The sequence below is a fragment of the Falco rusticolus genome, unplaced genomic scaffold, assembly GCF_015220075.1.
Source record: "Falco rusticolus isolate bFalRus1 unplaced genomic scaffold, bFalRus1.pri scaffold_185_arrow_ctg1, whole genome shotgun sequence".
Taxonomy (NCBI): Eukaryota; Metazoa; Chordata; class Aves; order Falconiformes; family Falconidae; genus Falco; species Falco rusticolus.
This window is the reverse complement of record NW_023618196.1, coordinates 1-23,506: the sequence shown is the minus strand read 5'-3', so window position 1 is coordinate 23,506 and position 23,506 is coordinate 1. Positions and strand designations below refer to the sequence as shown.

General features: G+C 50.1%; 2 protein-coding genes and 1 long non-coding RNA gene across 6 annotated transcripts; 2 read left to right on the top strand and 1 right to left on the bottom strand.

Annotated features, from left to right (window-relative positions):
- Positions 1 to 237: 237 nt before the first annotated feature.
- LOC119142053 (ankyrin repeat domain-containing protein 26-like) lies at positions 238 to 8,457 on the bottom strand. Of its 3 annotated transcripts, XM_037374758.1 has the most exons (7): positions 8,264 to 8,450; positions 7,277 to 7,426; positions 6,237 to 6,270; positions 5,867 to 6,005; positions 3,709 to 3,922; positions 1,351 to 1,534; positions 238 to 899 (listed from the first exon to the last, which is right to left on the bottom strand). In XM_037374758.1, exons 1-7 carry the CDS (start codon positions 8,269 to 8,271, stop codon positions 732 to 734), a joined length of 897 nt encoding a protein of 298 aa, XP_037230655.1. In that variant the 5' UTR covers positions 8,272 to 8,450; the 3' UTR covers positions 238 to 731. The 3 variants fall into 3 exon arrangements, with proteins under 3 accessions (XP_037230655.1, XP_037230656.1, XP_037230657.1); XM_037374759.1 differs by lacking the exon at positions 6,237 to 6,270 and having other exon boundaries at positions 241 to 899; positions 8,264 to 8,447; XM_037374760.1 differs by lacking the exon at positions 1,351 to 1,534 and having other exon boundaries at positions 779 to 899; positions 8,264 to 8,457.
- Positions 8,458 to 12,221: 3,764 nt separating this feature from the next.
- On the top strand, positions 12,222 to 13,277 carry LOC119142050. Its single transcript, XM_037374757.1, has 2 exons — positions 12,222 to 12,662; positions 13,002 to 13,277. Exons 1-2 carry the CDS (start codon positions 12,222 to 12,224, stop codon positions 13,275 to 13,277), a joined length of 717 nt encoding a protein of 238 aa, XP_037230654.1.
- Positions 13,278 to 17,311: 4,034 nt separating this feature from the next.
- Positions 17,312 to 23,230, top strand: LOC119142051. Of its 2 annotated transcripts, XR_005102140.1 has the most exons (5): positions 17,312 to 17,404; positions 18,594 to 18,776; positions 19,144 to 19,784; positions 19,990 to 20,218; positions 20,449 to 20,585. It is a non-coding gene; the product is annotated as an uncharacterized LOC119142051 (long non-coding RNA). The 2 variants fall into 2 exon arrangements; XR_005102141.1 differs by lacking the exons at positions 19,144 to 19,784; positions 19,990 to 20,218; positions 20,449 to 20,585 and adding an exon at positions 23,177 to 23,230.
- Positions 23,231 to 23,506: the final 276 nt, after the last annotated feature.

The window sequence follows — 23,506 nt, the reverse complement described above, 5'->3', positions numbered from 1 at the left end:
TACCATCCCAGGAAAAGAGAAGTCTAATATATAATATGTAATATGTAATATGTAATATGTAATATGTAATACATAACATATAATATTATATATATATATTATATAATAATAATATATAATATATAATAATACATCATATATAATATAAAATGAAAGCATATTCTGCTCATGTGTATCAAATCACAACTACATTATAGTCAGCCATATCTAGTATTTTGTTATAAGGTCTTAAATAAAATAAAAAATGCTAAAACTATGAACAAGCATCGGCATCTTCTCAAATAATTCATTTTTCCTTGAAAGAAAGTATAATCTAATTAACACTTTTCCAGCCACCGGCAGACTAGAAAATTCATAATAAATGGAAGTCAACAATACAAAAGGCATTCATGAGCCATGTGAAGTTGTAGCCACTTTTAAAGCTGTACTAGTAAAGCTGTAGTCTCACACAATTACAAACAGACAGTTTAAGAAACAGGGCAAATAGTGTCTTCTATTAGTTTCCGACTTGCACAAGTAATGCAGGTGCATACAGAACTGATGTTGCTTTCCAGAACTTTTAAACACATACCAGAAAACAGGAAAGGTATTTACACTTAGTATTACCGGTGTACGCATAATTACAAGTGTAATTAATTTACACTGGTAAACTGTAAATAAACCATCAAGAAACAAAAAAGTTACAAAAGATTTATTATGACTTTAAAACAAATATTGTGAAAACTGATTTATTAGCAAAAGAATCTGCTTACCTCTGAATTTTTTCCTATAGATCTTCTTGTCTCTTCTTCTAGTTCCTTTTGTCTCCCAAGGTGGTTGTTCAAAATTCCTTCTTGAAGGGCTCTGGCCCTCTTTTCCTGAGAGAGCTGTCTCTGTGTTTCATCACGTTCCTCTTCAGCCTACAGTAATACAATAAAACTGCTTGCATCTTAAGAAAAAACAGAGCTAGCAATACATCTTCCCATTCTCCCTTGCATACTTGAAAACATTTTTGATTCCCCACCGTTATGATAATCCACCTATAAATAAATAAATTTAAATTTTCTTAGGAAAATTTAAGAAGGCAAAATACAGGATGTTTTGTAGTAATTCAAAAAAAGGTCAGGCTTTGCCTGAAATACAAATGAAACCTAAATTTTGAAAAAGGAAAAAAGGAATAATAAACTGCAAAGCAAAAAAAAAAAGAACAACCCAATTGTGAACCAACTGTACTCTACTGTTCTCAAAATTTGACAATTGTTATCCAGCGCCTCTTCCGTGAACAAAGCGCCTCCTTCTCTAGGCATACTGGAATACAATTGAAAAGAAGCAGAAAATAAGACAAAGAGTTTAATTCATTATTTAATATACCTGTTTCAAGAGCTTTCTCAGTGTTCTTAACTCCATTTCTAAATTCCTAGACTGTAACTCAAGTTTCTGTTTCTCCTCCATCTCTTTACAATATTGATCTTCTTTCCTTCGGAGGTCTTCTCTCCTTTTCTCACACAGCACTTCTACTCTGAGCCTCTTTTCTTCTTCTTGTTTCAAAGAACATCTGGGATTTAACGGAGTATTTGAGAAACAAAAGCACTGATATAAAAGTAGATATTCCACATGATGGACTTGCAGAGACAACTCAAACCATAAAAAATGTTAAACGTTTTCAGAGTTCATATTTTTACTGTACTTTTCAACTTTTTAAAGAATTCTAACTTCATGCCATTGTGCATGGTATCAGTTGTACAAGATACAGAAAAAAAACTTTGAGTGATTTATCAGTTATTTGTAAGTTTGTATAGGGAAACACACACCAGTGTGCACACTTCTATAATAAAATTAAAAAAATCCATCTTCATATTACAGCCATTTTGTTGAAAAAGGAGTTTGTTGTCTCATCAGATCAAAGCATCGCAAACTTTTACTATGGTTAGTATACATTTTCTTAGTATACTGAGCATTGCCTACACATTACGGATTCAGTGACCAGAAGCAATACTGGTGAATCAGCACGCCACTTATCTATGGCAGACCCAACAATTTTTCAGCAAGCCTTCTGTAAGTCTAAAACAACTGCTGACCACAGGCAGAACAAGCAGCTTCTGTTTACTCCAGAAGGATGTCAGTGTTCAAAACCAGATTCAGAAATGCATGGGGTTTAAGCTGAATACGATTAAAAACAGTTTTAAACCTCAGTTGGATCTACCTCTGGGAGAAACTACAGCAATTCCATTTTGAAGCTGACTTACAAGGAAAGCCTTATGGAAGGTCAGCTTCTTTACCAACTGAAACAATCAGCAATAAGCACTGACATGGTAAAAAACGGTCCATGGTGTGCCCACGGTACCCAAACAAGCAAGCAGCTTTGTGTTTGATCATTATTTTGACTATTTTTTCCCATATACTCGCAACAGTGAACAAAAAAATAAATTAAAAAAAATCGTCAACGTAAGGGAAGAACTGCCAATTGAAAGCCTGCTTTAGAAATTCTGCAAAACAAGAATCAACCACCACTAAAATTACTTGAAAGACTGACAGAAGCATTTGTATTTGAATGGTGTATATTGCAAGGAAAAAGCTTTACATGTAATTTCTAGTGTAATTTCGCAAAAAGTTGCGAATTAAAAGTAAATTTAACGCTGCTTGGAGAATTCACTTAGAATGAAAATACTACTTCTTTATACTTGACAGATGCTTGAGGATTTTGAACACCTGCTGAAGTCAAACCCAGGCCAAGCTGGGACCGGCCTCGTCTTCCTCGTACTCCCCTCCCCCGCGCTGGGAGGCCCAACTCCCCCAGGCCCAGCTCCCGCAGCCTCCCCTCACAGGGCTGGTGCTCCTGCCCCCGCGCCAGCCCGGCATCTCCCTGCCGACCTCACACGGGCTGGGCAAGATCTCCTGGGCTGGGCGGCCAAAAACCGGACCCCGGGCTCGAGACACAGCTCAGCAAGCCCTGAGGAGGGGTGGGCACTCACTGCCCCCAGTGCCCTGGCACTGCTGCCCCCCAGACAGCCCAGGCCGCTGCGGGCCGCCCCAGCTGCCAGCTCACGGTGGCTCCTGCTGAGCTCGCTCTCTGCCTGGGCCGCCTGGCCCTGCTGGGCCAGCTCCCCAGCCACGCCATCCCACCGGGGATCACCACGAGGAGATCTCCCCTCCCAGGCCAGGGCTCTGCAGTTGTCCTTGCTCAACTGCCTACGGTGCCTGCTGGCCACCCCTGTCGGACGTGATGTCAACAGCGATGAGAAACCTCACACCTCCGGGTCTAGCTCAGGAGTGTGGGGAAAGGGGCAATCCCAAACTTGACCCTTCCAACAAACAAACAGGTAAGCAAACAAATGCTCTAAGCTCTGGTTTGACTTGCACTGGGTGGAGTTACCAGAAATCCTAGTATTATAGGCCAACTGAAGCTGCAAGGACAAAATGAAAAAAAAACCAACACCCAACCATCTCTCAAATCTCTCTTATAAATCTGATTTCCCTGTACACACTCTCTTGCTCTTTTCTTGCTAGAAAACAAAGTTAGAACAACATCCAGAAGACTGTACATGGAGCTGGTATCCGGACGTTTTTCCCCTCTCACATTATGTACTTCATAGCATAACTGGCCCACGGGATTCAAAAAACCCAAACCCAAAAGCCTGGAAACTTCTCATCCTGTTGCCTGCACCATCAGTGTCTTTCGGAACAAAACCACTACCAAGATAATACATTATCAGACCACAATTTACATACTTAAGGCTTTGGATATCCCTTTTCCATTCTGCTTCTTGGTGAGCCAACACGGATTTCAAATCTTGAGTCTTCTCCGCTCTGAACTGTGACTCCTCCCTTTCGTCTTCCAATTTCCTTACTTCTCTTGAGAGCGCTTTATACTGATTTTTCTGACGTTCTATTCTCCGTTCATATTCAAGAAGTATGTTTTGCATTTTCAACAAAGTAGCAGAACCTGTTTTGAGACAGAAAAGACACAAAGCTGCACAAATACTGCCCAATGTATAAGCTGTTCAGTGCTTTGCTGTATTAGGTGCAGGTGGCAGGTTAGTGGGAAGGTCCCTGTGAGAAGCCAGGGGTCGCCCCGTGCTGGACATGGACGGTTTCAATGGACCCACCGCAGGGCACAGCTGAGCCTCTCAGCCGTGCTGGCAGCTCCTCAGGAAAAACAAATGTAGGAAAGGGCGAAACCACCACACGGGCAGAGAAGGGGAAAAGCATGTGAAAACCAGCCCTGCAAACGAACACCCAGGTCAGCGAAGGAGGAGGGAGAGGTGCTGCTCCAGGTGCCAGAGCAGAGATTCCCCTGCAGCCCCGGAGAGAACCATGCTGGAGCAGATACCCACAGCGCAGTGCTGCGGAGGACCCCGTGCCAGAGCAGGCGGATCCTTCCCGAAGGACCTGCGACCCATGGAGGGCCCAGGCTGGAGGAGATTTTCCCCAAAGGACTGCAGCCTGGGGGAGGACTCACACTGGAGCAGGGAAAAGGGACGAGGAAGGAGCAGCAGAGAAACTGCTACGTCCCGACTGCCGACCGCAGCCTCCCCGCGCTGCCTGGGGAGGTGGCAGGGAAGGAGCGCGGCAGAGCTTGAGCAGGGGGGGTGCCGACGTGTCCTTCTCAGGTTTGGGGTCTTTGTTTCTCACTATCCAAATGTATTTTAATCGGTGGAGTCTGTTTTGCCAGTGACAGTCCCTGGGAAGTGACAGCCCTGCCTTCACACTGACCCACAAGCTTTTTCACCCCATTTTGTCAAGGACGGGCAGTGGCAGCACTGGGGGGGGAGTTTGGCCTTCGGCCAAGGTTAACACTTGCCTAATGAAATTTTAGCATAGTTTAAGAGCCCTAGTAAGTGATGCTTATGTTTATATAATGCCTTGTGCATATATGCAAGCATCTTATGACAGTTGAAATTTGTTATATATATGTACTTACTATTTTTAAGCAAAGCCATTATTTTGCTGTACTCTTTGTCATTAGCTGTTGAGGGGTGTGCTGGTTGTGGCTGGGATAGTGTTAATTTTCTTCGCAGTCGCTGGTACGGGGCCATGTTTTGCAGTTGTGCCGCAAACAGGGTTGGTAGCACGGGGATGTGTTCGTTACGGCCCAGCAGCGCTCACACAGAGCCAAGGCCTTTCCTGCTCCTCACCCCACCCCACCAGCGAGCAGGCTGGGGGTACGCAAGGAGCCGGGCCGGGACACAGGCTGGGACAGCTGACCCCAGCTGACCCAAGGGATGTGCCATGCCATGCGGCATCATGCTCAGCATATAAAGCTGGGGGAGGACGAAGGAAGGGAGGGACATCCAGAGTGATGGCACTTTGTCTTCCCAAGTATTTGTTATGCGTGACGGAGCCCTGCTGTCCTGGAGATGGCTGAACACCCGCCTGCCCATGGGACGTGCTGGATGAATTCCTTGCTTTGCTTTGCTTGCGTGCGTGGCTTTTGCTATTAACCTGTTTTCATGCCGACCCATGAGTTTTCTCACTTTTCCCTTTCCGATGCTCTCCCCCACCCCACTGGGGTGGAACAAGTGAGTGGCTGTGTGGTGCTTAGGTGTTTAGGTGTGGCTGGGCGTAAACCACATCAAGGGGATATAAAGAAGAAAAAGCTCTTGCTGACTTTTGATGACCGCATTAGAAGGAGCTGAACTGTACTTTGCAAGAAACTGCTTCTCCAGCTCTGACTAGACAGAGAACCAATGATAACGTAAGGCACATCGGCTGGTAATGCAGGCAACATCTCAGGTCAGGTGACAGTTTCACAGCTTTTGAGGGGGATCTCTAGTCACAAAGAGATACTATATCAAAATATGAAATTAAAATACTTAGGAGCGCATACAAAGAAATCATGTTTTAAGGGGAACTTGTAACAGCTGAAGACAGAGACTTGAAAACATACCCATATGAACCACACCAAGCTCTTCCAACAGCAGCATAGTCTCCTTGTAGGTTGAAGCTTCCAACCGGACATCCTCTGAAGTTGGGTCAGATGAGTGAGTTAAACCAGGGCCATCAGTTACTTCCATTGGTATGCTGACCTACAAAAAATACAGTACTTTCTGTAATTCCACTGTCTAGTATTACAGACCATTACAAATGCATGAATGATTCATTCTCTCCTTCACAGCCCACAGATTTGTCTCAAATACAATAAAGCTGCATACCAGCAGCAATTTGTACATCTGGTTGATCACTACATAAACACTGCTCCCATCTACGTGATTAAAAGCTGATAGAGACTGTTTACCAAGAAACTAGTTTTACAGTACCTCGTTCCTTTCACTCCTGGGTGTTGCTGCAGGTCTAGAAAACAGAAATATATTTCAGTACTGAAATGCTTACTTTGCATTATGAATAATACCTACAGTAGCTTTGAAAACTTAATTGCAGAACTGAATTAAACTAAAATCTGGTATAGTAACTTTGCTAGATATAGTTCAAGACTGAAACAATTATTGTGTACTATTAATGTCTACTGGAAGGCTAATTTTTCCGCAAGATATTAAGCAAATAGTTGAAATAACTGTTCCCTAAACTTCACGCAAAGTGACAGAAATCTTACAGCTACAGACATGTAGCTATACGGTTACGTGCATTCCCTGTTTAATACCAGGGGTTTAGCTCTCTTCAGTACCGAGAATCCTTCTCCTACAGGTCAAAGAACTGTAATTTTGGATTCTCTGGTGTCCTGGGTCTGGCTGGGATGCAGTTTATTTTCTTCACAGCAGCCCACACAGGGCTGTGTGTTAGACTTCTGACCAAAACAGTGTTGATAACACACCAGATTTTTAGCTAGGGCTGAACAGTGTCAACAACTTGCTCTTTCTCACTTTGCCACAACCCACACAAGTAAGTTCAGGGTGGGCAAGAAGTCAGGAGGGTACGCAGCTGCAAGAGAAAAGGTGGAGTGGGGAGCAGGGCAAAAAATCCTGAGATACCTGCCGTGAAAAAAACTGAGATACCTCACCCTTTTTAAACACATGAAATACTTCTATGCCTGTGCACACACACTCATGTAATGAATCAGAATTTGTGCACGTGACCTTATTGTTAACTTGGCCAGCATGTTCAAAAGCACTCTAAACAAAAGTGAACTGTTTGTCAACACAAAGCGCATCAGGTAGTCACAGGAAAGAACAGAAAGAACAAGAAAGAACATCAGGCGGTCACATGAAAGAACAAGAATCTTCATATGCATCAGGTTTACAAAAAACCTAAACACACAACAAAAACCCAAACTTGCCTCTAGCTCTCAGGCCAATTTTTATCATTAAGTAAGTTTTATTTTCAACATTCCTTACATGCATACCTTCCTTCATCCTCAGATGTTTCACTGGAAGTGCTCTCATCCGGTACTTGACCATGATTGCCACTGGAAGAGCTCATCTGCTGATGAGCCCTCTGCTTTGAAGGCTGTCTTTTACCTTTCTTTGCAACTTTGGCATTCAGGGCAATTTTACTGCATTACACAGAAAGAAAGAAAGAAATCACCAAGTTACTAGGTTTATAAAAAATATTTCTGTGAAACAGACATTAAGATGATGTCCAGAAACAACTGAGACAAAAAATATCTATGATAAAATCACAGACTTGACTGTAAAGATCATGGAATATGCCCAAGTATTTAAAACCCTTCCCCTAGGAGTGCGGGGGACACGTGGAATCTGAGCTAGATCCAGGTTAAGCTGGACTATACCCAATAGCCACGTTACAGAAAGCACCTAGAGCAGAGATTCCTTTGAAGGACAGACAGAAAAAGCTCCTGCTTAGGTCTGCATAAAAATACGTGTGCCTTCTTTAGACTTTTGAGATTGGTTTGGTAATATCATCTTTTCCCCTCTCCTGACAAAGGGCATATTAACTTAATGAAAAGGAAAACACCAACTGCACGGAGATCACTAAAATCACCTAGAAAAGGGAGTAGTAGCAAACCCCAAATTCCTACTTTTCTTTTCTAGGTGGCCATTTCCTACAAAAATAACTGCTTTTTCCAGTCTTCAGTTCTGGTTTTGAAGATGCATTTTACCTCAGTGTTAACATGGAAATCACAGGAATTTAGGTGGGGGTTTTCTTTTGGTTTCCCCTTTTCTTTTTTTAGAGCAGGCCATAAATTTGAACCTCCATCGTGCGCTTCATTTTGTCAAAAAAGAATTTTTCTTCATTTTTTGAGAAGCAGTGGACTACTCACTATGGCTTTCACCACTGAGGAAACTACTTCAACTACCACAGTATCAGAAAACCTAAGACACTTACATAGTACTACAAATAAGAGCTAGAGATTATTTCCTTAGCTTACCCTTTCATTGGCACTTTAATCAATTTTGAGCTCTCCCCAGATGAAAAACTTTTTGTCTTTTTCTTCTATCGTGTTTTCATTCTCCATTTTCAAACAGTCATTCTTCCTTACAGTAATCTTTTGTTTCATTTGACGATTAGTGATGTTAATTAATTTATCCACACATTCCTGTTTTGCCACCGGCCTGCACTTTTGAACATCTTTCTTTGCTTTTTTCCTTCTTAACCTATAAAAACAAAGTTAAGCTTCACGTATTTCTAGAAGACAGAAACACCACATCCAAGATTGATTAATTCAGGGTTTACCCCTGAAATAATATAAAATGATCTTTTTTTAATTCATAGAGAAGCATTTTCACAAAATTACACTACAAAGTGTATTATGCCATTGAAAGTACTTTGAATTCACTCATGATGCAAGACATAAAAAAAATACAGCCCTTAGAAAGAAAACAATAGTGTCTCTTAAAACAGGAACAAGAAAAAAGTGAAAACATTACTGATGGACAAAGCGTTAGGAGGACTGCACAATGTTCGTTGTAACACCACCAGAAAAAAATCAAGTGGAACTGCGAACAAGGAGAGGAAAGAAAAAAAGATCTCAAACCCACAAACACAACTGGTTTCACAGGAAAGAGGAATTTTAGTGAAAGGCAATGAAGACACACCACGCAGATATCACAGCACATGAATTAGTAGTCAAGACCCTGTCCAGAAGCTATTTTCATTCTTTGATTCAGAATCAGAACTGATATAATTGTATGGATTTCTTTTTATGGCAATGAAGAGATAATTACTTGCACTGGAACCAAGTGCCACCTGCTGTTAAACTGGAACAATAATGCATTCCGTTTTGCAAAAATGGGGAAAAAAGACAACTCTCCACTGCCCTCTTTATTCACCAGTCACCTATTTCCATTAGAACAAACCCCAGTTTGTAGGAAGCATCTTCCCGTCGTGACCAATAGCTCAAGTGAACAGGAAATACTCTGCCTGGCTCCAGAAGGCTGCGGGTCTCCCCAGGCTCTTTTACACACGCTCCATCGCTGCTATCGCTTCAGCAGCGGTTTTACCTCCCAACAGAGACCTCCTTAAAAACATGTTCTGACTTTCCTGAACAGTGGATTGTATCTCACAGTTTCATTGATTTGCACAGCAGAATCCTGCAGTTTCCGTTGAAGCTAACGAAGACCGTGTGCTTTCAAACCCAAGCACATTCAGCACCTCCACCATAACTCTGAGTTAGAGCTATTGCCTAAACCACTACATGCTGCACACGCTGCCCGTGCCAGCCCTGGCTAGCCCAGCCCTGTTTTACCGATTCATCCAGGCACTTGCATCAGTGCCTCTGACTTGGTGAATTTACACATGAGAAACCAGGCATTTCTGACCAACACCCATGCTCTTTAACCGCACCGGTTATTTTTAAATTAATGACACATTACTAATTAAAGTGACCAAGACAAGTCAGAATTACAGCTTGGTTGTAGTCAAAATCACATGCGCCGCAGATTTTCCCTGAATTTCTTCACAGCATCACCTATGATTGCTGTTGTCAAATACATGACTGCTTCTTTCTTTACCTGCAGAAAGCTTGGCACAACACGTACAATAGTGTACAACATACAGCTCCAGCTGACAGTCAGACCAGAATGACCTTCCTGCAGTGCAGGCGGGCTGCATGTCTCCAGTAGCACCCACAGCCCCAGCCTGCACTGCTTTAGAGACAGCAAAGATCCGCGCTGATGAGAAACGCTCTCATGCACATGGCATTTCACCTTGTCCACGGATGTGAAACACGGGTTGCTTCGCGAAATTTAATTGTATGGTTTCGTTCCAAGGCAAAACAGACTGTCCAACAACTTTTCACTTACACTAAAAACCATAAATATTCACCTTCCATATGAACGGATACATGCCAGGATATGTACGGCTGATGAATTTTTTCGCATGTTGCTGGGGAGCAATACCTGCACGTGTTCATCTTTTTGTCCACCTCTACTGGGATTCCTTCTAGCTGGGTACGTTGCATCTCAGGGTTGTATGGAGGGGATTACCTCCAAGCAGCGGGACAGATCACCCCTGTCGCTCCTAAACTGCCTCTGCTGAGCATCTCAGTGCCTCCCACAGTGGTGGCTTGCTCAGGAAGAGGTGGCCTGTGATGGCTCCTCTCCGGTGCACATGCCCACAGGACCACCGAGCAAAGGACTATCCCACACCATCTTTCCCCTCTCTGAGAAAGAAAGCACGTACGCTATCTATGGCTGATCTCCCTTCTGAAGCAGTACAGCTCAGCTGAGACCTCAGACTGCTTTTCTGCAGCACCTGGGATTCTTACCAACACTGTCTCCGTGGACTCTACCCGGACTCAGTTTTGTGCAGAGGAGGTGTTTACTGCCGCATGCGCAACAGCAACGGCAAGGGCAGGCAGCGCAGCGATCTCCTGTTACCGAACGTGCTGCTCTGGGACTCCCAAACAGGCGGTCAGTTATAGCCCTGGCAGAGTTCTCCAGCAAAGCCACCCCCGATTTGTACCCACCTCAGCTGTACAAACACGGTGTAAACAGACGCGCAGCGGCTCTTTACCTCCAGCACTGTATGTCCCTTTCCTTCCCATGTCACCACCACCTGCAAAAGCGCTCACGGAAATGAGCAAACCCCACCCGCCAGAAAGAGGCAGGGCTTTCAAAGGGAAGGAGGGTATTCAATGGAAGCTGCAGATGTGCCCTGCCTGGAGAAGGCACCACTGGCAACCCCTCCTCTGTGAGAGCTGGGGAGATGCAGAGGGGGAGGAAGGCAGGCGTCGGGGAGTAACTAGAAGCCCTGGTTTGCTACTGCTGCAGTAGCCCTGGCTGGGGGGACAATAGAGCTCGCCATGAAATGACGATCAACCAAAATATTTCAGAGGCGCACAGCAGGGAGCACAAGCTGCTGGGCATCAGCAAAGGGCTGTGCTCAGCTTTTCTGCGGCACGTTGTCACAGGCAAGGTGAACACGAAGCACAGGGAGGATCTGCAGTTCTACCTGCCTTGCAGGGGCTTGGCCTGAGCTCCCCCTTTGCAAACCAAGTCACCCTCCCGCCACACCGCACAATCTCTGCTTAATGTATATCATTAAGCAGACAGCGGCACAGTGGCATTGGGAACACAGGCTGGGTGCGGCGAAGATGGCAAGATCAGAGGAGGTCCGGGAGGCCCACCAGTGGCAAGGCCTCTGCAGGTCAGCACGTGCGTGACGCAAGTAAAAGCACCGGTGCTGCTGGCAGGGTTTCTGTGCCAGCTTCCCTGGGCAGGAGGGATGTGGCTTCAGGGCAGCAGGGACAAGGGGAAGAGCGCGATCTCAAAACACAGGTGACGCTCACCAAAAACAAGTGCAAAGGCAAATCGCTGCGGGAGCACCACAAGGCTCTTCAGGAGCATGTGGCCATCTCGTCAGTGAAGACGGAGATTCAGAAAGCCCAGCCCAGCAGGACAGGCAGTCATGCAAGCGCAGCGGCTCGTGTCCCCAAGAAGAACTGGGCAAGGGCAGCAAGGCCACGGAACAGCCCAGGGTCCCTGCCAAAGGAAAAAGACTGGGGAGAAGACAATGAGCTGCCCCAAGGAGAGGGCATCACCATTCACAGCATCTGGGTCAACCCCTCATTCCTGGAGCTCTTCCAGGACCCCCACGCTGGTCCCCAGGATGGGCCCTGCTGGCTGAGCAGTGTAGGCAGAGGGGCAGCAGCAGACGCAGCTGGCAACCTACAGAGCATTTCAGCTATGCAAGGGGAACCCGTGGAAGTTGAGCCAGCAGCTGCTGCCCTGGCCACACCTTCTGAGGAAGAGGGGCACCGCGCACATCTAGCTCCCATAGCAAAAGGGTCAATGAATGCACCCGATTCTGCTCTCCTCAGTGAGCAGCCCACAGCAGCACAGGCAGAGAGCCAGGCGGCTGCCCCACACAGCCCCGCAGCCTACAACATGGCTCTGCAGGACACAGACCAGTGTAAAATGAGTGGGGTCCTGAACGAGGCTGTGGCTGCGATCCAGGGACTCGGTCAGCAACTGGCAGAACACTGGGACCCAGCACAAAACGTGCATGTGGTGATGGCACCAAGACCACCTTCAGCAACTCAGGACAGTGAGTCTTCCTTGCCTGGAAAGCCTCCAGGAGAGCCCAGCACAGCCTCTCTCGTGCAAGAGGAATGTGAGGATGGGGAACACATGGCTTCTGCCATGTCTGGAGAGCATCAAGGAGAGGCCAGCACAGCCATTTTCTCCCCAGCAGCGCACGAGGAAGATCTGGCTTCATTGCTGCCTCAGATCTCTCTGCATGATGCTGCCGCACCCCACCTTGAGCCAGCAGTAGAAGATGAAACAGATGCCACGGGGTCTCCCTTGTCCTGGGACTCTTGGCACCAGGTGAGCCAGGGGCGCGTGACCAGCACTGAGCACCACGAGCTACTGCCGGCAGGTGCAGTGTCCAGGCCATGTGCAGCAGGGAGATGGCTGGTGCTGTCCGTGTCAGCCCGCTGACATCCCCTCCATCCCCTGCCTGTGCTCTTGCTCTCCACGTGCATGTGGCTTCCCAGCACAGAGGTGACACACAGCCCTCCTCTGGCTGCAGGGACCATAAACCTAACCAACCCGACACACGGCACTGCGTAGTCTACCACTAAAGCATGTCCCTAAGCCCCTGTGTTTCCCCCGGCAGCCGATAACGGATGCTTAGATCTCCTTTGGCTGTTAATGTTTTCATAGGAGCAGCCAGGGCACTCAGCCATAGAGGAGGACAAGCGGGAAGACGACGACAGTGGCAAAGAGCTGTGCCAAGGGGAAGACATCGCCATCCACAGCCTTATGGCCCACCCCTCATTCCTGGAGCTGTTCCAGGACCCCCGTGGTGGTTTCCAGGAGGGGCAGCCAGCCCCTGAGCAGAGCGATAACACGTGGCCCTGCTCCAAGCCCAGGGACGAGCCCGAGGATGAGCCAGGTACATCCCTGCGTGTAGCGCTGGCCCGGCAAGGGGAGGCTTAGCCCAGCCGTCCCGGCAATGTGCACCCAGGCCAAAGCAGAAGGACTGCGTGCATGGGGGCTGGCCGTTCCCTGGCCACCACTCCCTGGGGAAAGCTCTCGGTGGCGGGGAGCAGGCAGGATCTTGCCCGGTACCTGCCCAGCCCCCTGCCTACACTTGTCTTCCTTCCACAGGCATGGCTGCCCTCCCGCATGCCCCAGCTCGACGGCGACGGCCCTCCCTCCTCCGCAGGGCGCTCAGGGCTCTGCGCAAGGCTTTCTGCCCTACTTGCATCAGGCCACAGCAAGAGCAGCAGCGCCGTGCTGGCAGAGGGGCCCCCAGAGATGGCAGCTGGCCCTGATCCTGTGCGGTACCCAGAGGGTGTGGCACAGGGAGGCACGCGAGGCATGGGTGCATGGACGGCGCCCAACACGTTCAGCTGCCATGAGGACGTTGTGGTGCCAGACTCTGCTCCACCCTGGGCACGTTCTGAGAGCAATAAAAGCTGAGCACGTTCCGCCAGTGGTTGCCTGTGCCTGGTCCATCCTGGGAGAAAGACGTGTGCAGGCAAGGCCCATGCCGGCAGGCAGAGCTGGAGAGCCCCTGTGCTCCTTCTTCTCCATGCCAAGCAGAGCCCACGCCTTGGGCCTCTGCCCGTGCCTCTGGCGCTCCAGCTGCTGACCAGCTGGGGCCTCTGCTGCCCTTGCTCCCAGGGCCTGTTATTTGAGTCAGCCTCTGTCCTCAGGGTGTCCTGGCACTTGCTCGGGAGAGCCCTGGGCTGGTGCTGGCAGCAAGCCGGCACTCTGGACGGAACTTGCCTCTAGCTGACTTCCAGGTGCCTCTCTGCCATTCAGACCGAGGACTTTGACCATTTCCTTTGCATCGTAAACTTGGTCTGGTTTAACTAATGCTTGCACCGCACCACCGCGCAGCACCTTGGTCTCACGAGGAACCTGCCCATGGCAGGGGGGCGTAGGAGCACCTACATGAGCCACTTGTTATTCAAGCCCTCTGTTTTTAAGACCTTGTCCTGAGAGTAGCTGTTTTGGTGAGAAAAGCCAGACCTTCGTTTAGGTTTAGCTGTTGGCCAGACGTCTGGGGGCTCCGTCTGAGTTGGTTCTTGACATTTTGCCATATTAGCAGGGCAGCAGGACCATGCTACGAACGAAATGAGGTGCACAACAAACCTCTCAGAATAAACTGAAATAGGTTTTTACAGACGTTTGAAACAGAAATAGGGAAGACTGGATAAAGGTGGGGAGGAAGACTGATGAGGATACTTGAACATTGCTGCCTGAGGAAGCAAACCTCATAGTAAACTGTTACGTGTATGTGCATTTATGTCTCTGTCTCAGGCGTCTTTCCACTTGTGCATTTCCCTGACCTTTGGCTGTTCTTAGACGAGAATCAGTTCTGGAGGAGAGTGCTTCAGACTTCTTTCTGTAACACTGGGACCCAGGAAGTGCCTCGGTGGCACCCCTAGCTGTGACGAGAGAAGGATTTTCCTTCCGTGGAGCCTTTCCTTCACTGTGGCTGTTTGGAACAGGAGGAGGCATGGGAGACCTTCCAGGGTGCCTGCTAGCTGAAATGATTCTGGCGTTCTGTGGGCAATATAGCCACACCTTTCTCTGTCCTCCTTTATGGAGAACATCTGGCATGAACCTTGGGTGGTAATGGGTGTCATTGTGATTCTCTTTTGAAACGTGATTTTTCACAGTTTAAGCTCCAAAACGCTCTAGTGATTACACGCATGCATGCAGTTGGGCATCCTTTTCCTTGCCTGTGAGAAGCCTAGAAAACCCTCAAGCATGTGGTGTAGCTGAGAGTTGCAACGGGTAAGAAACTAGGCAAGGGAGCTCTTTCTGACATCAAGGACCAAGCGGGTTGACAGTTTCCCCCCTTCTGGCTTGGCACTGGAGTTTCAAACCGTGGCACCGCATGCCCGGCGGCACCATTTTCTGTGTTGGCTGCCTGAGGCAATGGAACAGCTGAATTCAGAGGGATCCTGTGCGCAGGGCTATGAGGCCTCCTGCCGGGCCTCGCCGCCCTCTCACAGTGCAGCCAGGAGCTGCTCTCAGGTGAGCGTCCCCTGTGCCTGACGGTCGGCATGAGGAACAGAGTTGGCTGCTTTGGGAAGAGCCCTGTCAGAGCGGCCATGGCCCAGAGGAGGTGACTTTTCGACGGTCTGAGAGGGTTTTTCACCGTGACCGCCTTTACGGGATCATTTTCTGGTGACCCAGGTGAGACTCTGCTATTGAGCGTCGGTGGAGCTGTGAATCGCAGCAATTCCAGCTTCTTGGTCAACCAGGAGCGAAAGCATGCCCAGATCTAGTCTGAGAAAGCATTTGGCACGTGATAGAGTTTCGCTCTTCCCTGTGGTCAGCCTTTGTGCCGTTTTCCTGGGCAGGGGTCCTGGTCACAGGACTCGGGACCTTTGCTACGGTCCAAGAGCAATTCCAAGGTGAGGAAGAGGTGTACGCGGTTTGAAGACCTGTCTCCCAGCTGGACATTGGTGAGTTATCTCTGCGGGAGCTCGCGTTCCTCACAGAGGTGAGGAAGGCAACTTCACATGGCTACCAGGGCACAGCGAGAACCACAAACAGAAATCCTTCCTGGCATCTTCTCTGGTGGAGCTGTGCATGGGTGGTGCCGTGGAGCATGTTGGCTGCGGCCGAGTGCAAATGTCAGCTTCTCCCCATTTCACCCCAGAAAGTAGGTAGCACAACTGTTGTGGTGTGCTTCACATGGCTACCAGGGCAAAGTGAGAACCACAAACAGAAGTGTCCTGGGGCCTGGTTGTGGGCCACAAGTTCCTCTGGGGGGGCCCGTGGTGCTCGTTGGTGCCGGAGGGGGGGGCACAGGGGCCTCTGGGGAGGCTTGGAGGGGCCATAGAGTCTTCCCTGCCCCTAGGAAGGCATAGGGGCCTCGGGGGGCGGCACAGGTGCCTCTGGGGGGGCTTGGGAGGGATAGGGGGCTCTGGGGGGGGGGGGCACAGGAGCCTCTGGGGGTTTTGGGGAGCCCATGGGGGTCTGGGGAGGCATAGGGGCCTTAGTGAGGGCGGCTGGGGGCCTCTGGGGCCTCTGGGCGGGCCATAAGGCTATTTGAGGGCCTGGGGGGGCATAAGGGCCTCTGGAGGGACTTGGCGGGCAGGTGGGGGGGTACAGGGGGCTCTGGGGGGGCAGTAGTGTTGCTGCGAAGGGCCTTAGGTCCTTTAGGTGAGCTGGGGGGTGCAGTGACTATGCAGGGGCCTTGGCAGCGGCTGGGGGGCTGGTTGGAGGGCACAAGGTCCTCTGGGGGGCTTGGGGGGCATCTGGGGTGGATGGGAGGCACAGGGGCCTCGTGGGGGAGCCCATGGGGGGCCATGGGGCTGGGGGGGCCATAGGGCAGCTGTGCCCCCAGCCCGTTCCTCTGTACTCCCAGTTCCTGCTGGTGGGTCCACAGAGGGCCCAGGTCGAGCCCCCTCCCCAGGTAAGGGGGGGCCCAGGACGGCGGACACGGTAAGGGGGCCGGGGGCGGCACTGACACACACCCCCCAAGCCCCCCGCGGCACCACTGTCCCGGGCGGGGGGCGTGCGAGCGATCCCCCCCGGTGCCTCCCCAGCAGCAAACAGCCCGGGGGGGCTGCCCCACCCCCCTGGAGCAGGCAAGTGGTGAGGGGGCGGGGGGGACAGGATGGGGGCTATAGGGGTTAGGAGGGGCTGCAGGGGCTATGAGGGAGCAAACCGGGGCTGTAAAGGCTGAGGGGGCAGGGGGGCGGGGGTGCAGGGGGGCGCGGGGGGGGCAGGTGGTCGGAGGAGGCAGGGGGGCGGGGGACACGGGGGGGGGCGCACGGAGTGAGCGGGGGGGGCTCTCCGGGCAGGCACAGTTTTGGGGAGGGATGGGGGTGCGGGTGTGGGCAGAGGGGGGCCGGGAGGGGCAGGGGGCTGGAGGGGCAAGACAGGGGCTATAGCGGGGGGGGAGGGCGGCAGGGCCCACAGGGGCAACCCCCCCCGGGGCCGTGGGCATGCCCGTGGCCGGCGGCGGGCCCGGCCCGGCCCCGGAAGGCGGGTTTAATTTCCGGCCACGCGGCGCCCCGGCGCGGCTGCGGCGGTGCGGGGCTTCCCCGGGAGCCTGGAAGGCTTTCGGGCCGGGCCGTGCGGCGGCGCGCTGGGTGAGCGGGCGGGCCCGGGCCTCCCCGTCGGGCAGCGGCCGGCCGGGGGGGACGTGGCGGGCCGGCGCTCGGCCGCGGCAGGGAGCGCCTGGTGCCGGCGGCGGGCGGGCTGGGGCGGGAGGACGGCCCGGGCGCGGCGGGGCTGCCGGCGGTTCTCGTCTCCCCGGCAGTGGCGGTGCTCAGCGGGCTGCTCGCGGTGCTGCCTTTTTTTCACTCGGAGCTGCGCCGCTGCCTCAGCGAGGAGGCGAGGAGCGGCGGCGGGGCCCGGGAGGGGGGTCGGCCCGCGGCGCCCTGCCGCCCCCCCGCCGCCTCCGGGTGCCCGGGCAGCCGCCGCAGCCGCCGCAGCTCTGCGCGGGGCTTTGTCTTTCCCCCAGCCGCCGGCCGGGGCCGTGGCAGCGGGCTGGGGCCGCAGGGGCTGCCCTGGGGCCTGCGGTAACGCTGGCGCAGGGGGGCGGCTCCGGAGCCTCTTCAGCCCCTGCGAGCGGGCACGACGAAAAAGAAAGCCGGCGGCGGAAGTTCCCCCCCGCCCCCGCGGCTGCTGTCTTTCTGTACAAAGTATTACAAAGGGCAAGCGCGAGGAATTGCTGGTGCCTCGTGGTTACGCAGCCGGGCCTGCTGGGCGCTTGAACCAGCGCGTCCAGTCAGGTAGCGTCATTTTTCTAGTTTGTAAATGAGCCTGAGGTTTCAGCCCCCTTACATTTCTGGACGGCAGTGTACTTGGTCAGATTGCTCAGTCGCACTGCCAGAGCTGGCGCAGAGTTCCCTTGGGACTCCAGACTTGACTGTCTTGTTGACAGGCTCGAGAGCCTGCTTTGGAAGTCACTTGGCAAGGCACAGCTTTGCCGTGGTTGTGGTACTTGAATTCTGACTGTAATGCCACTGCCACATGTTAGCCTTTCTCCAGAAGTTACAAAAGCAGAATGAGCGTTAAGAATCTGATTACCTTTTAACTAAATTAAAAAAGAAATTGCGGGATGAAGTGACTGGAAGTCCTTCAGGTATGACTGGGTGTTACTGCCGTGCATGTTATCCGCCTGTCTAGCGACCTTTCCTGCCTCTTGTTCAGTTGTGGTAATTCCTTTGGGTAATGCGTTGGGCTCTAGATGTAGTGCATCTTGACTTCCTCCTGACCCCCGAGATGTTATCGGTCTTTGCCTTCCTCACATTTCACAGGGCGTGGGAAGGCCAGGGAGGCTGGAATCCTCGGCTGTTGTGTGCGGAGAAGCTGTCAGCCTTCTAAGAGAGCATGTAGCCAGCAAGCGCATCGTGGTGCTTCGGTACCGAGCTGATACCACAGGCCTCAATCTTTTTGTGAAAAGGGATCACAAGGAAATGTGCTGATGTTGAAGGGGGAGAGGTGGCGGGGGAAGAGGTAGGAGGCAGCTTTCAACCAATTTTAGGCTTAACTCCTGTGTTCCTGAACATGCTTCTGGGCTTTGAGGGGTTTGCTTTTGGCTTTTTGCCTTAAGCGCGTCTACCTTTCAGGGTAACGCTTTCTTGGAAGTTGGAAACGGTCCTTCTGGGACACCAAACCAAACCCCGTACCTGGGAGGGCCATTTAGCGTGCGGCACCTTGCGTTGTACTCCGTCGGTCACTTGGCCCTAGCCGTACGCGCTCTCCCAGTTTGGCACGTTCTTACCCTGCTGGCTGAAAGATTCTGTCTTTTCATTTCCTCGGCTTGTCACAGGCCATGACACTTGTGTGTTCATAGACCGCTTTCCTTGCTCGCTGCTTTCAGATTTGAGCGTCGATGCCACGGATGTAACAGGAAAACAGCAGCAGGACGTAGAGCACAAGCCGTTTAAACAATGCTTGGATAAAGCTGCCAGTCGTGTGACTCCAGAAGCCGACAGACACGGTAAGATGCTATTCTGCCATTCTTGGATGGATGCTCTCACAGCCTTTCCATCACCGTATGCCTGCTACGATATTCATGGGAACAAGGGACGGCTGAATTCACAGCGTTTTAAACACCACAAACTCTTGAAGAGTTTATAGGACACAAATGTATTACACTGGCAGATCAGACAAGCTCCTCTGTGTGTGTGTGCATATATATTATACTCGGTACTTTTGCGAGGCAAGTCTTTGCCCGGTCCCTCTGAAATTGGGACAAGGACTCATCGATGCATTTCAGGAGCAAAGCTGCTGAGTGAACGGGCTTTTCCTACTGGAAATCAAGCAGCTGGTCTGGCAGAACTTGACTTTGGTTGCATCTTTAAATCCTAGGAGGCTGACAGTGGGACGAGCCCTCTCTCCAGGGAAGGCTCCGCTGACTTGACCCTTAAGCCTAAAGTTGCGTCTTGCTACGTTTGCTTTGTGTGTGTTAATGGATACCTGATTCATAGATTTCAGTTGATGGATCAGTTACAAGTTGGAGTAAGTGGTCCTTGGCTACATAAACCTCTCCTCTGCATTTTTTTACATGTTATGACTTACTGTTGTACTTCAGTACAAACTGGGAACGATTCTGGTAGTGTTGCAGTCAAACAGTAATGCTGTCCCGACTTTGCAGTCTGCGTGTCTTCAGAACCTTTGGTCACTGTAGAGTATGAGCAAATGCCTCTTGCTTGCTTGCTTGCAGCTGGTACGTGGGATAACACTGCCAGTCCTGATGTGAGAGGAGAGTTCTGGGAACAGTGCGTGCGTTGGGATGTGAAGTCAGTACCATCAGATCTGGATTTTCCAACACCTGTACAAGATGTCTGAGAGGTCCCAGACCACCGAATTTGCCAGAGGGGCTAGCAGGTCCATTGAGCCTTGCGTCTTAATTCTGATTTCCTGAGCTGTGGCTTGGTTGGAGTGTCAAGATGGTGAGTGGGAAACACTTCAGATCTCTTTCATCAAGATGAGCTAAGTGTTGTCTTCTAGCTCCTACGGTACTGGCTTGAGTAGTGTTCCCAGTTGTCAGTACTGCATGTTGTACCTGCGTGAGCACCTGGTCTTCTGTGCCTGCCCACCAGTGCTGAAATACCTCTTCCTAGGCATCCGTCCTAACGCAGCCTCTCCCTCCACTCTCACCCACATATACATTTTTGGTCAGGCATCCCAGGGTGGAGGAACTGTCTTCTGTTAACTAGACTCGTAACTCCTTTGCTGAAGTGCCCTCGCGTGTTCCATCCTTTGATGCTCCACTACTCTACCGAGGAAAGTGCAGGCTTCTTTCAGACCTCGTTCCCTGCTTCTCCCAAGGTGTGTGCCATGTTGTCACGTGAAGGGGGGGGGGGGGGGGGGGAGCAGCAGTATGCAATCCTCTCAACCCAAGGTGTTTGATCTGTCTGTTAGCGCCCCAGGAAAGCTGAGACCCTTGTTCCCGACCAGTCTGTCAGACCCTTCACTGAAAAGTCCCACTGGATCGAAGGGCAAATCGACTGACTTGTTCAGGGTGGCACACTAGCAGCATTAGGGGGACCCCTCAGCGGGTCTTCCCACTTTGTTTGAATGTGTTACCCGCTGCCGGCAACTGCCAGCGCCCACAAAGGACTCGCACCAACAGTTCACGGAATAACACTCCTTATTAATAAGAAATGGTGACAATTTAGGGTTTGTGATTGCCAGTGATAGGGCCTGTCTGCAAAACCAAGCTTTGAATTACATACAACTACATCCAACTGAATTCTAATCGCTAATAACAGCTAGCATGAGTTAGTTATTTAGCATGCACAAAACAGAGCTCTTACCCGATAGGTGTCCCTACGGGGGAGAAGACAGGTTCAGCCCATCGACGGATCCCAGAAGTTCCGATGGAGTCTTCCCTAATTTCTCCCTTCATCTGTCCACTTCTTATACTTCATAGTACATTGCATATTCATTTTCATACACAGGATTAGTTACAAGTTTCTGGCTTCTAATACAAATTAGTACGTATCCCCAGATAGCACTGCTGAAGTTCTCTGCTAACTACGCATGCTCCTCAGGCGGGGTTTTGCCTTCCTTTGGGGGGGCTGTTTGAGTTGGAGGTTGTGATCTCCCGCTAAGAATAAGGCAATTATCTTTGTCTTATTTTCAACTAATTTTCTGTTGATGTCAGTGGATTGCAACACTTTATCATCCCGTTTCCTCTCGTAGCCAGAACTTTCCTCACTTGAAGGTTTCTTTCTGCATAACTTAGGTACTGGCATTGTTTTCACTGCCTGTTCTTTGTTTCTCATCCTCCCCAAGGCTGACTACCTTGGTGAGAAGTCCCTGCATAACAACTGTAGAGAGTGAGTCAGCTTGACCTAGCTTTGTGAACACTGAATCAGAGTTGGGTAACCGAGGAGTTTAGACAATCCCCCCGCCCCCCCCTTTGGACTCGTTTCAGTTCAGGACCGGTCCATTTCCATCACATCTAGGCGGAGCTTGAGTGACTTTGGTCATGCATATTGTTGTTACTAACTGGTGTTGTGTGCCCAGCGAGGTGTAGTAGTACCTTGGAGGCAGGCAGCTTTGAGGTGGAGGTGTGCGTTAGTATTACAATGGGATTATTTCAGCTGAGGAAAGTAATTTCACCATAACGGTTGGCTCAGCCACAGACATCTCCTGGATCTTCGTGTGCCAGCTGGTGTGCAGCTTATCGGCTGTGTGGTGCCACCTGGTTCCCTTTCCTGCAGGGAGCACGACGGCCTGGCCGTGGTGTCTCCACTCCGCACCATCCTCCGTCACCACTATCCGCGTGCGCTGAGCTGCCAGGAGGTGTTGCTTAGGGCACTGTGGTGATACGGATTCTGTGCATGCCAACCATCCTGAAGGCCATAGCTGCATTTTACCCTAAAAAAGCTTTCCGTAATGCTACGCTTCTGTTAGGACGCAGTTTGGTCGAATTCCCGCCCCTCAGGGTGATTTTCCCACACACCTGCAGGCAGCAGGACTAAGGTCATCTCCTTTTGCCTGCTTGGGCTCGGGCTAAAATCCCTTCCCTGACTATTCTTCAGCTTTTACAGCCTTTGAGCCTTCCCTTGGGCCTGGTTGATAGCCCTTTGCCATTTCACCCTGTTCACAGCCAGCGTGAGTCTAGGTACCGACTATCTCAAAGAACTTCAGTTACACGATAAACCTGCTTTTTTGTAAATTAAGTCTAGCATTTTAATTTCAAAGGGAACTATGGGAACTCCTGTCCGCATGGTGACCTAGCATAAGCAATGATGGAAAGGTGCATCAGATGTGACCTCCGTGTCAGCTCAGTGTGCCTCAGACAGACTGCGTTTGGCACTCCGTGGCATGCTGCGCAGCTCCAGAAATTCATGCTAGGGAAAAAATGGGCAAAAATAATAGTCATGTAGACACATGAGTTAGGAAGAAATGCTATAAATTAGGTATTTCTGTTGACTGAGGCAGTTGATCTTGCTTGTGGATCTTTGGGGTGTGAACTTGATGCTGAACGACTCGTTTTTCATTTGACATGCCAGAATTATTTTAAAAGAGATAGAAGAGAAGCTTATGAAATAGAATAGGTTATTGAGTCTTCCTAAAATGCTCACAAGGATTATGTATAAAGCCAAAGTGAAGGATGATGGAATAAAATTCTGTGCTTTACAAGTAAATGCAGTACACTTAACTAGGACCCTGCACGGAGATCGGGTTTCTTTCTGTTTTTAAAATCCAAAAGAAGTTTAGGAAGTCTTAGAGGTTAGTATTGTGGGAAATAAATGGCTCTTCCACAAAAAATTCCACGTCAGCAAGGCTCTTTGAACAATTCTTTTTGAAATCGGTTCTAACTACAGCCAGTTAGCAGTTTAATGTTGAAATGTATACTTGCTCTCCTATAAAGCAGTATTTCGTTTGCATTTCAGTGCTGTGAGTCTTGACAAATTTGGGAAGAGCCCGAGGGAAATTTTTCATCCTGAGATACAGAAGGTAGGAGGCGACTTCTTTTTTTTTTGTTTGGTTGTGGCTTTTTATTCTTTTCTGGAAAAATAAGTCGTTGGGTATGAATGCTAGTGGTTTGTTCCTTTCGGTAGCAGGATAATTGTGGATAACTGACTAGCTGAAAAGGGTCGCATAGACATAGTCCAGCTGGCTGGACAAAAATGCACATCGCTCCCAGCTTATCTGAAGTAAAGCAAAATACACTGTCTTTGGCTGTCCTTGTTACACAGTAACAGGAAGATTTTGGTGAAGAA

Bases quoted from the DNA above. Each gene is read 5' to 3' on its own strand.
- LOC119142053 (XM_037374758.1), bottom strand. The intron at 6,271-7,276 runs GTATGCATGTAA...TCTGTTTTCTAG, and splicing joins ACATCTGAGGATGAAGGAAG to ACCTGCAGCAACACCCAGGA. The intron at 6,006-6,236 runs GTACTGTAAAAC...TATTTTTTGTAG, and splicing joins CCAGGAGTGAAAGGAACGAG to GTCAGCATACCAATGGAAGT.
- LOC119142050 (XM_037374757.1), top strand. From the start codon at position 12,222: ATGGCTCTGCAGGACACAGACCAGTGTAAAATGAGTGGGGTCCTGAAC. The intron at 12,663-13,001 runs GTGAGCCAGGGG...ATGTTTTCATAG, and splicing joins CCTGGGACTCTTGGCACCAG to GAGCAGCCAGGGCACTCAGC.